Source organism: Sylvia atricapilla, chromosome 6 (genome assembly GCF_009819655.1).
Source record: "Sylvia atricapilla isolate bSylAtr1 chromosome 6, bSylAtr1.pri, whole genome shotgun sequence".
Classification (NCBI taxonomy): domain Eukaryota; kingdom Metazoa; phylum Chordata; class Aves; order Passeriformes; family Sylviidae; genus Sylvia; species Sylvia atricapilla.
Genome location: NC_089145.1, coordinates 4,182,274 through 4,200,013, shown reverse-complemented (window position 1 = coordinate 4,200,013; position 17,740 = coordinate 4,182,274). Strand labels below are relative to the sequence as shown.

General features: G+C 40.5%; 1 protein-coding gene across 1 annotated transcript in view; it reads left to right on the top strand.

Moving 5' to 3' along the window:
- Positions 1 to 11,342, top strand: part of ELP4 (elongator acetyltransferase complex subunit 4) — a 136,011-nt gene extending 124,669 nt beyond the window's left edge. Inside the window, exon 10 of the mRNA XM_066320506.1 lies at positions 10,722 to 11,342. Within this exon, the coding sequence (XP_066176603.1) occupies positions 10,722 to 10,853 (132 nt within the window). The 3' untranslated portion in view covers positions 10,854 to 11,342. The remainder of the gene's footprint in view (positions 1 to 10,721) is intronic.
- The last annotated feature ends 6,398 nt before the right edge of the window (positions 11,343 to 17,740 follow it).

Genomic DNA, 17,740 nt, shown 5'->3' with positions numbered 1-17,740 from the left:
AGCCCTCCCCCAACTTGCTGATAAATAGCAATGTTTATTTTAATCGAAATTAGCCACAGAAATCTTGCGTTTAATGTGATACCAGTTTCTGTCATTCATATTTAATATATTTGTTTACATTTACACCGAGACCTACTGTCTGAAACAGAGTCGTTTAAAAAGAAATTAGTGTGACCTGTCTTTTAACCTTTCCCCTTCTCATTCTGTGTTTAAAGTTCCTTTAAAGCGTGGGTTTCCCAAAGGGTGGGCAGAATTGCACTTGGTCACCAGTGCAGTTTTTCTCTCCTTTTAATAAGTGATGTCAATCACTGAATAAAAATATGCCACCATGAGTTTTCATACCAAAACAAGTAAAGCCAATACTACAGATATTAAATTACACTTCAGGGATTTCTGAAGTCTAAAGGTTCTTTGCAAGTAACACCAGAAAAGGCTTTGTTACCTGGAGTTTGAAACTGCAGCCCTGACTCACAGGGGATTAGTGCTGAAGAGATATTAGAATATGAATTATGTAAGGTCTGCATCCTTACCTGGGAGTTACAGGAGCTGAACATACTTCCTGCATCAGGGCCAGTTTCAGAGTAAGAAGACAATGATAGCAGAAATAGCTTTTTTTTTTTCCTCTTCTGGCCTGCTCTTTTGCCTTAGAATGAAGTCTCTCCCAGTGGCATTTCCCACTGCAGAGGTGGGGAAGTTTCTAGCTTATGAAAAGCTGCAAAAATAAACTGGTCATCTGCTGAGCAGCTCTGGTTTGTATATGTGCAGAGTTTTGTAAACTAAGAAATCTAAGCAACATTTATCTATCTAAATGATACTTGCTTTTAAAACAGAGGTTAATAGCAGAAGTTTGCACTTGCATACTCCTTTTTCACTTCTCTTGCACTGTTTTAGAGTGATTGAATAATTTGTATTCCTCCACACATAATAATCCTGCAAAGCAGACCCAGAAAATACCTGTAGCAAAGAAGAGCTTGTCCATGCATGAAAAAAAAAAAAGGAAAGAAAAAAAAAAGGGGGGGGGGGATAAGACGCTCCAGAAAATTAGTTTGCTTCAAAAAGCTATTAAATTGTTGCTCTCCCTGGAGCTTTACAAATGTGGTAATTGTTGTGTGCTGGTGGTGTGATATGCTCCTGCACTTCCCTGTGCCCTAGCCCTGGTGCCTGGAGGAGGGATGGGTGGGCTGTGGAGCAGGGGCCATGAATCTTCCCTGTGGACAGCACATGCCCCAGGTCTGAACGGCCAGAAATGCTTCACAGCAGTGCCTAGCAATGGAAATGGCCTAACTCCAGCTGACTTTAAACAGTAACTACAGAGTACATGGCTGTTCCTGGTATAAAACAATAACCCCCCTGCCTTCTCCCCACCACCCAACATTTGCTTTTTTGAGTTGGCAAACCATCTTTGAAATGCACTTGTCATGGAGGCTCGCCAGTGGGAGTTAGCTGTCCTGGAGCAGAACCTCTCTGTGAAGGGCTGAAATCTACCTGGACAATTTTGTCAAGAGGCAGAATACATTTTATCAGTTATTCGATGCAGTGGCACACCCTCAGTAGTGGGCTTTAAAGGAGGGTAATAATGAGTTTTCTGAGACGTGACAGGAACTGAGAGAGAAGCCTGGTCGATTAGAGTGAACTTCACCAGATAGTTTGGGATGCAGAGTCAAATATTTATTTAGGTTTTCAATTGAGCTGAAATTTTACAGGGTGACGGTAACACTGGAACAGATGCTTCTGCTCGGATTGCTTCTCCCTCCTCCTCACAATACACAGCTTTTGTTTGTACACACAGTGCCCTGAACACTTCTCAAGCTTCCCAGTAGAGAGACTCAAGTTGTTGTAGAGCATCGTGGGCATCACCAGCGACTCTGGAACATTTCCAGTGGACCATCTGTGGTTTGAGACCAAATCTGTGCTCTGTGGCGTGTTGCAATGTCATTCAAAGAAGGAGTAGAGACAGCACAGGCACTGATTCAATGAGAAGCTTCACAGAGTTGTAGGGCTGAATTCCTCCCCTTGACCTTTTAGACTCCGAGTTAAGAATTTGATTTAAGCCAGTCACTCAGCTTTCCTGAATAATCAGCAGATGTGGACAAGCACTTGCAAGGAGGATTCATCCCACCCTGAGTATATAATGTAGGTTAGACTGAATGGCTGACTTGTAGACAGCTGCAATTAGGCTGAAGGAGTGGGTCAGGGAGGAGAATGTGACATTACCATCAGCATCCACCCGGGCTGTCCTGAGAGCTGGAGTTACTCAGACTTGCATCACGGGGCCCACACTCCTCTTATGTAAGCTCAGGGACGAGACTTTCAGCAAAAAGAACAGATCCACAGGAGACATGTCCTTGCTTTGGACATAGATCATAACATCAGACTCATGAACTACTGCTTGAATTTAGAACAGTATATCCCTTCAGGATTTAGACAATATATTCCAGTCTCAACTCTAGCATGCCTAGATTAATATATCTCTTTCTGGCCTCCATCTTTCCCTTTCTTCACTCCATCTTTTCTTCAGCCCTTTGTCACTTAATTTCTTTCCCTATGGCTGTTCTCTTTTTCTCCCCTTTCTAAACTTTCAGTTAGAAGGGGAAAAAAAAATTAAGCTGTGGCATCAATACAATATTGATATATCGTGACATTTTTCCTTCTGCCTTGATATTTTGTCTTTTTCCTTTTTACCCATTTCGTGTATTCAGACCATAAACTCTTCAAAACAGGGACAGGTCTTTCAATCTGTGCCTGATGAGAGCTGTTACCAGCATTACTACAGTGTGCTGTGTAAGCATTTAGTCCAGTTCTGTTTGTAAGATCACCACGGGTTTCTCTGAATTTTGGATCAGGCAAGCAGTAGAACACCTGCAGTCCTTGGGCAGCCTATGACCATTACTGAAGCACCATTCTCTTTTAAAAGACACGGAGTTTCTTCGTTATCCGGAGGCTACAGCTAGAACATAATGTGGGTCTGTTCCTTGGATGTGTGATTAAGGGCACCTCAAGGTGCCAAACACTGAGAATTCTCAGGTGTCAGAGAAGGCAAATCTTCCTGGTATTTTTATCTTTCACTTGAGTCCCTTCACATGTAACATATCCACATCTTGGAATTCTTTCTTTGGAATGAGTTTGTTTGGGCAATTTTCTCTATTTTCCTTTCCTGTCACTGAAAATAATGACTGAAGCTGCATATCCATAAACCCACCCATCTCTACTCAGTCTGGAACTGGAACTTCTTCAGCCACCCAAAATAGCCCAGGGGTGCATTTTACACAGACATGCTCAGAATTGAGTTGTATTGGTACAAGCAAATATCTCTGAACAGCAGCCAGTGTTATAAAACTAAGCTTTAAATTCAGACTCAGGAATCCAGATTTCTGGTCAGAGAACAGGAGCAGTGCCATGTCGCACATCCAAACACATCAGCAGAGTTCAAATTGAATTCTCCTGGATATTATCATATCCCTTCTGTAAAGCAGATACACTGAAAAGCGCAGTGTTCTGAAATGGAAAATGAATTTTGGAAAATCTGTCATAAAAGGAAGTAGGTTTATTAGTGGTTCATAATTTTGCCACGTGTCCTTAAAAAGGCTGTTCAAATAATCTGTTTGTACTATTGGAAACACACAATAAAACATCACTGTTCTGTAAATGAGGTGAAAGTGAGAATTGCCCTGGTTTTATTTTACATTCTCTAAGTGATGGAAAAGAAGAGTTTTAGAATTGTGTTCAAATATTCTCAGTAGTATTATCTATCCTTTAGCAGACAGACTTATATAGGTTAAAGTTTACTTCTCAGTTATGCTTACTAGGAGCCTTCTCTCAACACCTGGTGTTAGCAATAATTAACATCATGATGGTTTGGGTTGTACTTCAGCTTAAAAAAAAAAAAAGAAATAGGACGTGCATATGGTAGATGAAATAATTTTAACGAGAGTTGATATCGTTGTAGTTTCTTATAAGTCAACCACAGTTACCTGCAATGTAGGAAGTTTTAGAATGCTCTTTTTAGAAGTCAGGTCCTTTGACCAGTTTAGAGAATGTGTCTATTCCTATGATCTAAAAAATTGTGATGTAGTGTTGATGAATATAGCAGAACAAGAAGAAACTGAGGTCTTGTCCATTATACAGAAAAAATAGTTACCAAGTGTTTTATCTCCTGAATTTGTTCAAATACTGAGCAAATTATAACGTGACCAGGAATGTAAAAGATTCATAGTGAATGGTTTAAGAAGAGTTTGTGTAAGACTGAAATTCAGCTGTGGGAGAATTGTGAGACACCGTCATTATTTGTGAACCAAATTTCACAACAGCCTTATGATTTCTGCCTGACACAGGCCACTTGGAATGACTTTTCTGTTCCTTGCTGAGAGAGCTAATAATGTCTTCAGTGGCCAAGTGCTTATTGCTTGCACTTCTTATTGAAGTGAACTTATGTTAACTCAGAAGTTTTATTACTGTGTGGCAGTAATAAAAATCTTGTATATTTTCATGACAGTATTTTGGTATGTGATTAATTACAAAGTTATGTCAATATAAGTGATATGTCACTCCAGTAGACTACATAGCCTATAAATGAGAATTAATTTCATCAGAATATGAATATCTGGTGCCCCTCAACTGGTGAGCTTGGCAAGAAAAGCTTTGTTACTACAAAACTTGTAGTAACCTCCGTGTCAAATATTTGAGAAAAACTCTTTTCTCTAGAAGAAATTTAGTTTTGTACCTTCACATCTTCGTGTTTATATGAAGCCCAAAGGTAGAAATTACTACTGGTGATTGAAAGTTAGGTGATAATAAAAGGACATAAAAGGGAAAACATCATGCAAGTGGTGAATTGTGGGCAGCATAAGCAAGAGGAAGCAGTGACAGGAGCTCAGCCTTTCTGCCACAGTCTGTGCCCATTCTGTCTCGTGGGGGCTTCATGGAATGGGGAGACTTCTGCTTCAAAGAGAAGGGAGTAGGATGTAAAGCTCCCCAACGAAGAGTCTGCATCTTTCATTTTCCCAGCATTCCTAAAATTCTTGCCCCCACCCCCCTCTTCCCCCTAAACCAAATCCCTTCGGCTTTGGTGACTTCAGTCTTCATGGAGTTGTAGCAAATGGAAGTAGAAGGGATCCAGCGAGGTCATTAACCCATCTCCCTGCCCCAAGGCAGGGCTGCAGCCATAGTAGACTAATAAGCTTTTTTTTGCCTTTTTTTTTCTTTTTTTTTTTTTTTTTTGGTCAAAGATCCAAATAAATGAATTTTAAAGATTTTTTGGGGGAAGTTTGGGCTCAGTTGTTAAAGCTTCATGTAACTGTTAACAGAGTCACCAGGTTGACTTCAGTGAAATTCCTTGAATATGAATCAAATTAAGAACAAATTTGCTACATTAAGACCAGTTTGCCTTAAAATCATCTCATTTTTAATGAGATTCAGTGATTTTGCAACACTCTTTTTTTTTTCTACACTATTACACTTAAAATAGGTACGAAAATATAATAATGATTTTGTAGCAATATACAGAATTACTTAGGGTTCAGATTTTTGCCAGTATACATATATCTGCTTATCACATTGTTGCTAAAAAATGTTGTATTCTTTATTGCTTAAAGCATTTTATAGAATATGTGATTTTTGTAGCCCTCTCTAAAACAATCCCCTTGATACAAAAAGATACACTGGCAAAAGCACCTGCTAGTATTTCTGTATGGTACGATTTTAAAAAATAAATTGACCCAAACCAAACAGAGGAGCCCCCTGGAAGTTCCTGGAATAGCCATGATGTGGATCTTGAAATCCCAGAAAACCATCAGTGAGTATTTGGTCCTCTGTTTTTTGCTGGGACTGGACTCACTGATTGCTCTGTGTCTCTTCTGAGCTGTCCTTTTACATAACCTCATCTTCCACTCCTGCCTTTTTTTTTTTTTTTTCTTTTTTTCTTCCCCCGTTGAGAACAAATAAAGTAATTAGAACCTTTCTTCAGGCAGAGGGAGGAGCAGACACAAAGTATGTAATAAGTTTTGTCTAAACTGTTTTCCTTTCCTAATGCATGCCCTGAAGCTGTGTGCTTAGCTGGGTTCAGTGTAATTGTGCCTACCCTGCAAAGCCTTCCTGCCCCAAACAGAGCACCACAACTCACATCCAGCCCCTTCCCCAGCTGTGCCCTGTTCCAAAATACCCTCCTTCCAGAGCCACTTGTTGAGTCTGATTCTGAAGATGCTGAGTTTCAACCTTCCTGACAGCCTCCGTGGGTGAAAATATTGTGTGATGGTGTCATTAGCCACACTGTAATGATGCAGGTACACACTCAGCTTTGCACAAAGGAAGTTTACTCTAGCATTCCCTAGATTTTCACTTATACACTTTATCTTCCACTGATATATTTTTAAGAAGTTATCCCAAGGAGGGGGATTATAGGATCCTATTTTCACTTGCGTGTTTACTTTTGCCACATTAAGACCACTTTGCCTTAAAATCCTGTTGCCCTGGCAGCTTGCTGTTGACCACAGAAAGCTTTGTGTTTCTGCAATATTTTAGCGAAAATGTTAAATTATTTAAAATAATTTTATGTCTAGCATTTATTCCAAGGATGAGATTTGCTGTGCTGTGAAAACCCACCTGTTTGGCACACTCAGTGCACTCAGCCTGACTCTTCTTCAGGCATTTATTTATCTGCTTTTAGCACCAGGGAAGCCACTGCATGTGCCCACAGTTTGGGCTTGGGGAGAGGGGCAGAAAGCAGGAATGGGAAGCAGTGCCTCCAGGGGAAAGGAGGACAAATCAAGAATGAGTGAGAAGAGGAGGAGGAGAACAAACCAGGGGATGAGGAACATAAAGTTTATCAAGGTATAAAGGGTAGTCTGGTGCTGAATTTGAACCTAGGCTTTAGGGGAGCAGGGAGTAGAAAGAGAGGCGGGAGAAATACAGGTCTGTCAGGGGCACGAATGAAGAGCTTGGATGCAGAAAGCTGGGACTGGGGACTGCAGATAGCCAGAGAAGAGACATTTTTGTCAGGAAATGCAGTTGGGGATTGAAGGCCTGGGCGACTGGGATTGCCAGTGTGAGCAAAACCATCCTGATTCTTACCAGAAATTAGAGAAAGAGAGCTTGAAAGGGATGGAGGTCAGAGCCTCCGAAATAGCAGAGAAGTCTGTCCACCAGAAAACGTTTTTGTGCTTAACTGGGACTTTAAATGTGATTGTTTCTCTGTGGTCAGCAAGTATCTGTGAAAATGTCTGTTCTGTGGTGCTGGTGTTCCAGAAGGATCACAGCCTCTCCAAACCATCACTTACTGCCTTAGTTCAAGTGACCACAACGTCCCTACTGGTGCCAAAAATAATGGCCAGTTGCTTAACCTGCAGATGTCTGTATAATGCCGTGCAATAGATTTCCTGTTTGCTTGTGGCTTTAACATTTAGAATATTTTTAAATGGCATTAAAATATTTATTAGGATTAATATTTTCAGCCCTGTATATGGGCATGCTTCTCCCCACAGAAAATGTAAGGAATGATATTTTGAAATACCTGTGCAGGCTTTGTTCACAGGGAACATTTGTGTGTCCAGTGATTCAGATCTTAATGACAGGATAATACTCAGCTGTTTTCAAAGGACTCTGGTGTGGTTTGTTGTTCAGAATACATCTGATCTAAGGGTGAATGGGGTGTATGCAGTGAAATGTGCTTCCTGGAGAACCAGCAATTTTTTATAATGTTTGAAAGTTGGGATTGTAGAGGAAAGGATTGCCAGAGGAATGATCTCATAATTAAGACATGGAAGGATATCATGGAAAGTATGATGTGTGTGTCTGCTGATACCACTGAACTTCTGTGTGATCATGTTGCTTTAACACAGCATTTTTGTTTCAACACTTTTATTTTGTGTCTCTTGCTTTCTGAGTGCCTGACTTGGGAGTTCTTGAAGAAATACTAAGCACTCAGCTACAAATGAAGTTAGCATTTGAACATGTGAAATTCTGTGAAATGCTGAACATTCTGGAAAAGCAAGTCCTGACTGCCTCAGCTTCTGTTCCTGAAATCAGTAGATACTGATTTTGCTGTGTGTTTTATTGCCTCAATTCCCTGTCTCTAAAGTGGAGGTAACTTGGCTGCCTCCTCTCACAAGAATATTAGGAAAATAACATAGTTGGTATTTGTGAAGCATCCAAGTGCTATATAGTGACATGTGCTATTGAAAAGCCATTCTGTCTTCAGAACAAGGTTTGAATAGTGTACAATAAATATGTCAGAAAAGTTCAGGGTAAACAGTGACAAGAAAATAAAATACTGAATAGCCAGTCTCTAAAGGAATAGCCAGTCACTAAATGAGCACTGTGCATCTTCTTCACTGAAGAGGATGGGGAAGGAGAGTATATGCTTGTAGAATGAAATTCTGTAGTGTGACAAATACGTCTGTAAAAGTGAGTTACACTTCCAACATCTGATCTAAGGATCTTTAATTTTTCACTTTTCCTATTTAAATCTTTGCAAATTTATAGACATTTTTCTGTCTCTTTTCTGTTTAGGATAAATATTAGCAAATGAACACAGCATTGACATAAAAGAATTTTTTTGTTGTTTTCTGACCACACTTTTAAGTGCAGGGCAGTGTGGCAGGGTTTGCAGTTTTTCCCTGTCTGTGATATTTAGCCAGTCCCCGTGTAAGATGAGTTTGCTGAGTCTTGGTTCTGTTTGCTCTTCATCACCTTGCTCAGAATGCATTTGGCAGACTTGGCAAAGGGTCAGTGATTGCAGGAGGAAGGCAGTGTTTCCTAGAGGAAGCCACCTCCCTGCTCCTGGGGAGGGCATGGAGATGCCAGCAGTGGGAGAAGGCTGGATTAGTGCACTTGTCTCTGCACCTCCCGCATCCCCCTGCCAGCAAAGAATGTACACTCTTTTAGAAAAAAAATGGGATTGAAAGATCTGCCAGGTGCTGCCCTGGACTTCCCAGCTTCTCCTTCTGTGCCTCTCACTGGCTGCAGCCCTCTCACACCATCCACCTTGTACATCCACCTCTCCCCAGCACTCCTTTGGCAGCCAGAGGAGAAGGGCTCCTGCCCTCTCTGTGTTGTGTGGAGGCAGCATTGGGGCATCAGGGGCCTCAGCCCACAGCCACAGCCAGCCTTAACCTTCCTGGGAGTAAGGGGAGGGCTGTGAGGGAAGGATTCTCTGCCACTGGGTTAACGCAGAGAAATGTCAGAGCTGGAGTTACTGCGTGGTATTTACAGGGAGTGGGGGTTGATGTGTGCGTTGTGCTTCGCAGGCAAAATGCTGCCAATAAATACACACCTCTCTCCTGCTTCAGCACTGGGCTGTGGCATCTCACCCTGGACACAGGCTTTCCTACTCCTCGTGCATTATTTCATGCATTTCCTTCCCTTGGAGGGAATGACAGCACAGTCCTTCTCCCAGAGCTGCCCACAGCCAGGAGTGGCCAGTGGTGGGAAGCCCTTGTGAGCATCTCTGGAGTCCCACCCAGCTGCACAGCCTCAGAACCAGCAAGGCATTCAACAGTCAGCTCACTGTAAATGTAAAGATCTCCTAGGCATTTTAATTGAATCCTTAGGGTACAGGAGTGCCAAAGGTATTGAGGAAAAGGAAGCTGTGTTTATGCGTGATAAAAGCAAAAATGTAGCAAAAGCTGAGAATAAGGATAATCCACACAGCCTCCTAATACAGTTTTGCAGGCACTACTGTTCTCCTGTTCCCTTTAGAAGCGTGTGCATTTTAAATGAATCACCCAGTTTAGCCCTTGCCTACTAAATCTTTCAAGAAATATGCTCCTTCCACGATACCAGTTTCATAAATTATTGCTCTGTGCAGAAGATGCTCAACTGTCTCATCTGACCAGCTTTCAGTGCCTCGCTGGGTCCAAAAGCAAGCCAGTAATAAAGCAAGTAAAGCCTCGGTTTTACATTAATTTTCACCTTACTTTACAGAAGCTAAATGGTGATGTCGTGTCTTTTATATATCTCCAGTGTAAAAGACCCTCAGAGAGGGTGGAAATGTTTTTGTCAAAGTTGAAAAATACGGTTTATTGTGCAAGGACCGTGTGCTTGTGGACAGCCATGTAACCTCTGTCTCTGTTTCCCCATCTGTAAACTGGATTTAATGTTCCTACAGCTCACTGGGGAGGGCAGGCTTTGATTAACATGTGTGATTGCCTTGTACTAATGCAACTACTGTCAGTGTTTGGTTTTATTAGCCACTATCAGTAGAATATGAAGAGGGAACATGTAGCAGAATAATGTGCTTTTGACCATCACAGAATTTATTTTCAGACTCTTGTCATCATGTGTGCATATTTAAAATAAAACTATGCTTGCACTGTAGTGCTGTAGAAATCAAATAATTTGGTGTAGAGGTAGACAAAACGCTGGTTTTTAGAGGGAAAATGCCTACACATATAATGAAATACCTTGAGCCAATTCGTATTTTGTTCAGAAAATTTTCATAAGGTGAAAATCTATTCCCAATTTCCAGAATGCAATATGTTGAAAACACACAGAACTGTTGCCAGGTCAGCCTAGAAGAGTGTCTGGGAAGTGCTTTATTTGTGTGAGTAAACACAGATCAGTCAGGAGCAAGACTGCATTTTGAAATATGCCGTGCAAAATTAATCCTACAGCTTTTTTATTTTTTTTTTCTTTTTTCTTTCCTCTGTGTTTTTCTCTCCCTCTCTCTTCCTTCCCCTCTCTCTCCCCATCTCTCCCTGCCTCTCCCTCCTGAAAATCTCCTGCCACAGCGGCTGCATTTGCCTCCAGACTTGTCAGACACAGTGAGCCGTGCGAGCAAACAGGATCTGGCAGGATCCGCCAAACTGCTGAGCTCAGGATGTGGCGCCATGGCCATCGGCAAGAAGCACCTGGACTTCTAGTGATTTCTGCTTAGCAGCTTCACTCACATCTAGCTGACACTCTAATTAGGAGTGTTAATGACTTATATAAATATTTTTCTTAATGATTTGACCCAGCAGTCTTTAAAAATACATGTTGTCATATGATGCCTTCCTTTTATTTTCTTGCTTTTTTTTCTTCTTCTTTTTTTTTTTTTTTTTTTTTTTTTTTTTTTTTTTTTTTTTTTTTTTAATATTCTGGTTTCTTAGTCCTGATTTTGGTCTTGTTTGGGTTTTGCTTTTTCGTTAAAGCTTCTGTTATGTTGGGTCCAGCCACTGTTCTGCTCCATTGGAAACAGGTAGTGTTTTGTTCCTTTCCTTAAAATATAAAAATCGCAATTACCCTTTCATTTTTTTTTTAATATTAAAAATAAAGGGATGTTTTTCCCAAAAGAATTTTTTTTTTGTACTGACCTATAATATTTTGTATGAATAAAGAGTTTATTGAAATAAAGGAATGGAACTAAGGAATTCATTGTCATGTGTTATTGAAACAGCAAGCTACACACTTTTAAAAACATTCATTCCTGTAATTGAAACAGCATTCTTAAATTTCAGGAAATCTCTACATTATTTTATTAAATATGTAATGATGGATTTATAATATATAAGATAGTTTTTATTCTACTATGCCAGTCATTGAGGATGACGGGCTTAAATCAGAATATATTATAGATAATTACTTTGCCTTATGGCTTACTACGTGCATTAAAAGGCACTTGAATGGAATTTCCTAACCAGAGAGGAAAGAATCGATTTCCTTATGCAGTTCAAAACAGTAATCCTAAACAATTGAAGTCAGCACTATGAAATTATGTCAACAGACATAATTCAAGATTGAAATTCAAACCGACAGCTACATTAATGCTGGGAAACCAGAAGAGTGCATTTGAGCTGGGGGAAGGATATCACAGCGAGCTGGTCTAAAGCAGGGCAGAATACACAAGTAAGTCAGCCTTTTGTACCCTCAGATGTACAATTTGTGAACTTCTAACTGTTCTGTATGTATCCCTGTGTCTCCCTCATCAAACAAAGGAACAGCGAAGCAAAGCTGACCCGGGAATTAAAGTGGTTTGCATTCTTTCTTCTGAGGCTGACTTCCATTTTGAAAGGTAATATCTTCTTCTCCGCAGAACTTCCAAAGCCACCCAGCTGTAAGATTGCATTACAGTTTCAAAATTTAGTCTTTATAATAGTGTATTACATGGCTGGAGTGAAATTGAGTCTTCAAAGAACGTGTTAATAGGATGCAATAATGGTAACATATTTTGATGGGTTTGGAACCAAGACTTGGGGAAGTGGTTTGCTTTTTTTTTTTTTTTTTCCCCTGCAATCCAGGTTCTACTTTATTTTTTTTTCTTGACAACGCTGTGTAAAACAAAGACATAGCTTTTAAAACTGTCTAACTAATATGATGAATGTCAATCACTTAAAAAACTCCACTGTAGCATAAACACATACTGTATACAGCTTTTATTCTGAATTAGAATAATTGAATCGATGACAGTGATTTGCCAGGATGTCAAATCTATCCATCATATCCTGTCACTACCAGTTTATTTTTTGTGATCAAAATCAAAAAGACTACTATTTTGTCATCAGCTATTTCATTAGTAGTAACAATCAGGTTTTCTCTTCTATATTTTTTAGATATGCCTGTTATATTTTTTATTTCTAAAGACACAAATCCTTTTTCAATCTTTTCAAAATAAAGTTTCAGAATGGAACTGTCAGTTTAGTGAAGAAAAAAGACATCTACTTTCCTATGCCAACATACTTAAAATATTATCATTGATGTCTCAAACATTTTTTCTCTTTTTGTATTATTTGTAACACTGAATAGAAGTTCTCATTAGATACATAATTGTGCCTTTTGAAAGCGTGAAAAAATTTAAATACTTAGGCTAAAGTGATTTTTAACAAAGGTGAAGTTTTACATAGTGTGTCTTTTTAATGTAAATAACATAAAACACAGTATGTCTTTGTGGAATGTAAAGTCACAAGACATATAAATTGCTGCCAACATATTTAAATAGGTCATCGACTTAACGTACAGAGAGAAAATATCATGGAAGTCACAGTCCCATTTCTAGTTGAGATATTACCTGAAAATTGTTGGTGAGCAGCACGTGCACCCCACGTGTGTATCTGTCCCTATGTGTGCCTTGTGCATCTGAAAGTTTCCAAAACTTCAGTGGGGTAATATTAAAGCTGACAAAGATTTTGAGTCATAAAAGGAACTCCTTCTACAAACCTGCATTATTTGGGTTTTTTTTTTTTTTTTTTTTGAGTCACTAAACATGCTTTGTAAACCAAGTGTTAGAGAATGCAGATGGCACAGTGGTGAAGACACGGGGCAAAACTTCTTTTCTTCCAAAATCTCTTATCAGTTACAGCTGCATGTGACAGTGACTTGGCTAATCCAGCAAGCTCATAGGTGAGACAGAGCTTTGGATGTGCCAGCTGATAGCAGGAAGAGATAAGGCAGAGAGAGGGTAGATAAAGTGTGGATACAGTGTGGAAAGAGTGTAGATGGAGTGTGGAAAGAGTGTAGATGGAGTGTGGATAAAGTATAGATTTCAGTCGTTGCACCAGCAGCAGTTTTAACCTGGGAATCCAGAGAAATGTTTACCTGGTGGTTTTCTGTGCCTTTTCCCCATAACCACTCCGTGCCTGTCAAGCTCCTGTGTACAAAACATCCTTCTTCACTTCTGTCTTCCCTTGACTCGAAGGCAAATATTTAACTACAGGGAGCAGCTCAGGCAATCGAGGAATGGGCACAGCCTCTTCTGACAGGCTGTGGCAACGTGCTACCAGCTCCTTTTGGCATCTCCAGAGGCCCCTTGCTGGCTTGGATGGAAAGTCTGTGCCATCCTCACTCCTGCTCAGAGGGCTCCTCTCCACAGAGATTGCAGGATGAGAGGTTTATTTGTTTATGGCAATTTTTTTTAAGCAGAACTTCCTACTTTTTAGCAGGCTACAAACTGAAACCACCAAACTCAGCAAGGAAACAATAGATTCATCCCAGTGAAGACATTCCCAATTCAGCACAAGAGCCTGATCTTTACAGAAATTGTGACACACAGTCAAGAAAGCAGTAATGAAATTTGAAACGTTGTGCCTTTAATATGTCAAATAAGAATTCTTCATATAATTTCTGTTGTGTTTAGGTTTTCAAAATGTAAGTATTTGGAACATGAGAAGAATATTATCATAGATAATTTTTTTCTCTGTTTGTAAAGACATTTCAAAAGCAATTTCCAGGATGCAGCTGAATTCAATTTTCTGTAACAGTAACTACAAGCATGTGGAAAGGGGCATGCAGCTTCTCCAGATTTGATAACTGTGGTAGTACACAACTGGTTCAATATTTAAATTTAATATTAAGCAGTGATGCTGTTCCAAACACAGCTTTTGGGAAAAGTGCAAAAGCCTAACTTGAAATAATCTTTTACCATGCCAGTACTGGAAGGTGAGGTGCTAATCAAGTTTCTCTGAAACCACGAGGCTGTAACACGTCCCATTAAAAAATGTGGCTGTACTACAAGAACTAAACTCAAACACACACACTCACATGTATTAAACAAAAAAATTAGAAATTTAGTTAAAGTGCTCTTCTTCTTTTGCCTGTGCTGGAGAAACATCATAACTTCAGAACACAACAGAAACAGGAAAGAAGATGCTTTCATGCCTTTAAAAGATGGTGGAAGCAAGTTGTATCCCCCACACCATCTCTTGGGATTTCTCTTTTCTCTTGGGAGCTACATGGGTGCAAGACCTGCCTAAATTTCTTTTTTTAATCACACTGAGCACATGATAGTGCTTATTCTATAGTAATTGTACCTGTGTAGAAGAAAAGAATGAAAGTAAATCCTCTTCATCTTAGGGAAAAAAAGGCATCTCACGTGGCAGGAGGGTAAGAAAAATTCCACCACTATTTTCTTTTTCAAGTTCTATTTAATAGAAGCAAATGTTAGACTCCTTTTCCCAGAAAAATGAGGGGAAAAAAACACCCATATTTCAGCATCTGGGTAGATGAATCTTTTAGGACTGTTGAGCATCAAGCATCCTGGAGCATCTGCTGAAAGCTTGGCTGCCTATTTAAACTCTGCCTTTAAACAGTTTTGAAAGTTATCAGGCACGCTGATCTAATTTACAGACCTCCTGTTGATAGCAAAACAAAGACACCTTTTATGTTTTTAGCACTTTATTGCACAAAGGTTTTCTGGACCTGCAGAACTTAATCTGAAAAGTCTTCCAGAGAAGTCAGTGATAGTTTAGACCAGGAGCAACCTGGTAGGGTAAAATCCAGAGGATCTTTTACAAGTTAGCAGATCTAGAGAATTTTAAACTGCGTATTCCTCTATGTATTTAAAAATGTATTTTAATGTCTTCTGGCTTGAAGATAAATGTAAAACCCAAAATATAGCAAGATTTTTTTAAAAAAGAAGGTTATATGCTGGCAGAGGTTGAGTCTGAATGTTCATACTCTCAGAATGTTCTCAGAAATGTCAGAGGGATTCTCTTTAAAAGTCTTGAAATGGGTGAATTTTGATGCACTTTCAGACACTTTTGAAGTCAGGTTGAAGCAGATGCACTAAAGAAAGCTCTTGCTGGAGTTTCACAGGGCTAGACTTAAAGAAGAACAGAAAGGATGAATGGATTGAAATATGAAATCAAGCAGTTTTCAGTGCCTATGTTTTGAGATAGTTTATTGTGTGGAGAAAGGGCTGAAAACCTGTTTATATTGCTTGGGTGAAACTTTTCAGCAGTTCTTAGAATGCATTTATTTAATGCAAAGTAGTGTCAGATCTTCTACTCATAGGCCAGGACTGTTAGTGCAGGGCATCATTCTTGGCCTGGAACTTGCAAAACTACAAAAACAAATTTGGCTTCCTGTCCTGTTTTAAACCAGTAGGACAGGGATCCTTCCAGCAAGGCTTGAACCTGTTCTAGCTCCACTGTCTCCAGCTCACAGCCACAGCTGGAAACTGCAGCTGCACCACTTCATTCCTGCCCAGGGAAGTTCTGGTGCATCCCTTTCCTTTCTGGGCACATCCAACATCTCTATGGATCGAGCGGATGAACTTGTCAGACACAAATGTATCTCAGCTATCCGTCTCTGTAATGGAACTCCTGCCAGAAGCATGGCCTTGCACTTGGAAAAGGTGAACTAATCACAGAAACACAGGCTGGGTCAGGCTGGAGGGGACCACAGGGAGCCATCTGGTCCAGCCTCCCTTCTCAAGAGGGCCATCCCAGAGCACGTGGCACTGCACTGTGTCCTGATGGTTTTGGAGCATCTCAGTGAGAGGTATCTCTGCAGCCCCTCTGGGCAGCCTGTTCCAGAGCTTCACCACCCGTGTGGGAAGGAAGTTCTTCCTGACCTCAAGTAGACTTTCCTGTACATCAGTTTCTGCCCCGTTGCCTCGTGTGCTGCTGCTTGGCACCACGGAAAACATCTCCCCTCAAATGCTGACAGGCACTGCCAGGGTCCCCTCTCAGTCCCCTCTTCTGGAGGCTGGGCAGGCTCCCTCAGTCCCTCCTCAGAAGAGATGCTCCAGTGCCTTCCTCATCTTTGTTACCCTGCACTGGGTCTGCCCCAGGAGCTCCCTGTCTCTCTTGGGGAGAGCTGGGCACAGCGCTGATAAATAAAACAACTCAGCCAAGAGCAGATAGGGAGTGACAGAGGGAGGGAATTCCCCAGCATGATGCAATTTTCTCTTATGGTCCTTCCCAGCCTATGTCCAGGATAGTTCAGCAGTTTTGGAAAATTACTTCAGTGAGAAGGATTTTGACAGCACACTCATGGAGACAGTGGAGAAGAAGTAAGCCCATCTGTGTGGGAGATTGTGTGGAGTCTTCCCGGGAGCTGCCTCAAAACCAGGGGATTCATCCCAACTCGCCAAGGTTCACGGCTGAGGAGCTCCCACAGCATTATCCAACTTCAGACAAGCAAAGGGAACTTGTCCCAACAAAACAGAGGGAAAGGGTGGAAGCACAGGCAGCATGGAGGGAGCCACAATTACTTCAGGGGAGCTATTTTGGAGTCTTTGAGTGTATAAGTCTCAACGAAGTTGTAAATACACCCTAGCCCAAAGAGGTATAAACCAACGTCAGTTCACGCTGAGCAATTGAATCATAACTCAGAAAATCATCAGATCCAACAAGAACTTAGTTTAAATAAGAATCTAAGGGTTTGAATATGTACTTTGCAAAGTAGCAACGTTGACTTAAATTCAGAGAAATCAAACTGGACAACTTGCTTCTTTAAAAGCAAAAAAAAAAAAAAATTATAAAATTTAAATGGCAAGGTTTTTACTTAATCTAGTCTGACAGGGGGAGTTTTAAAAATAAATAAACCCTCCCCTGCAGTATTTGAAATGCAAAGCTGCAGAATACAGACTGAGTATGAATCCAACTTTGCCAAGTAAAATCTAAAGGGTAAAACATTAACAGTTACAGAGAGAAATACAGATTTTCTTCACTCATTATAAATTAAGGCATTTATTGTAACAAGATGAACACGTTTATCTGCTGTATGCAGTTCTATGTAAATCAGTCCTTCTGTTGCCCTGTAGGTAATTTACATGGAATAACTGTTCATAGACTTCTCAAAACCCATTGGTGTAGGCCTGACCTGAAGGAGGTTATCTGTGAATCTACAAACTTCTCTGGTGCAGCTGGAAAAGCTTGAGTGTCCCAGGAGAGGAAGAGCTGCAATTTGCAGCCCTCACCAATTTTAGCTGCCAGAGAGTACGTGAGGTCTGTCAGCTGCCTGGGGGCAATTGCAACCTCTGCTGGAGGATTCCAGGCAACTTACAGCTCCTGTCAGGCACCTGAAGGTAACAAGAATCCTCCTGGGTCAC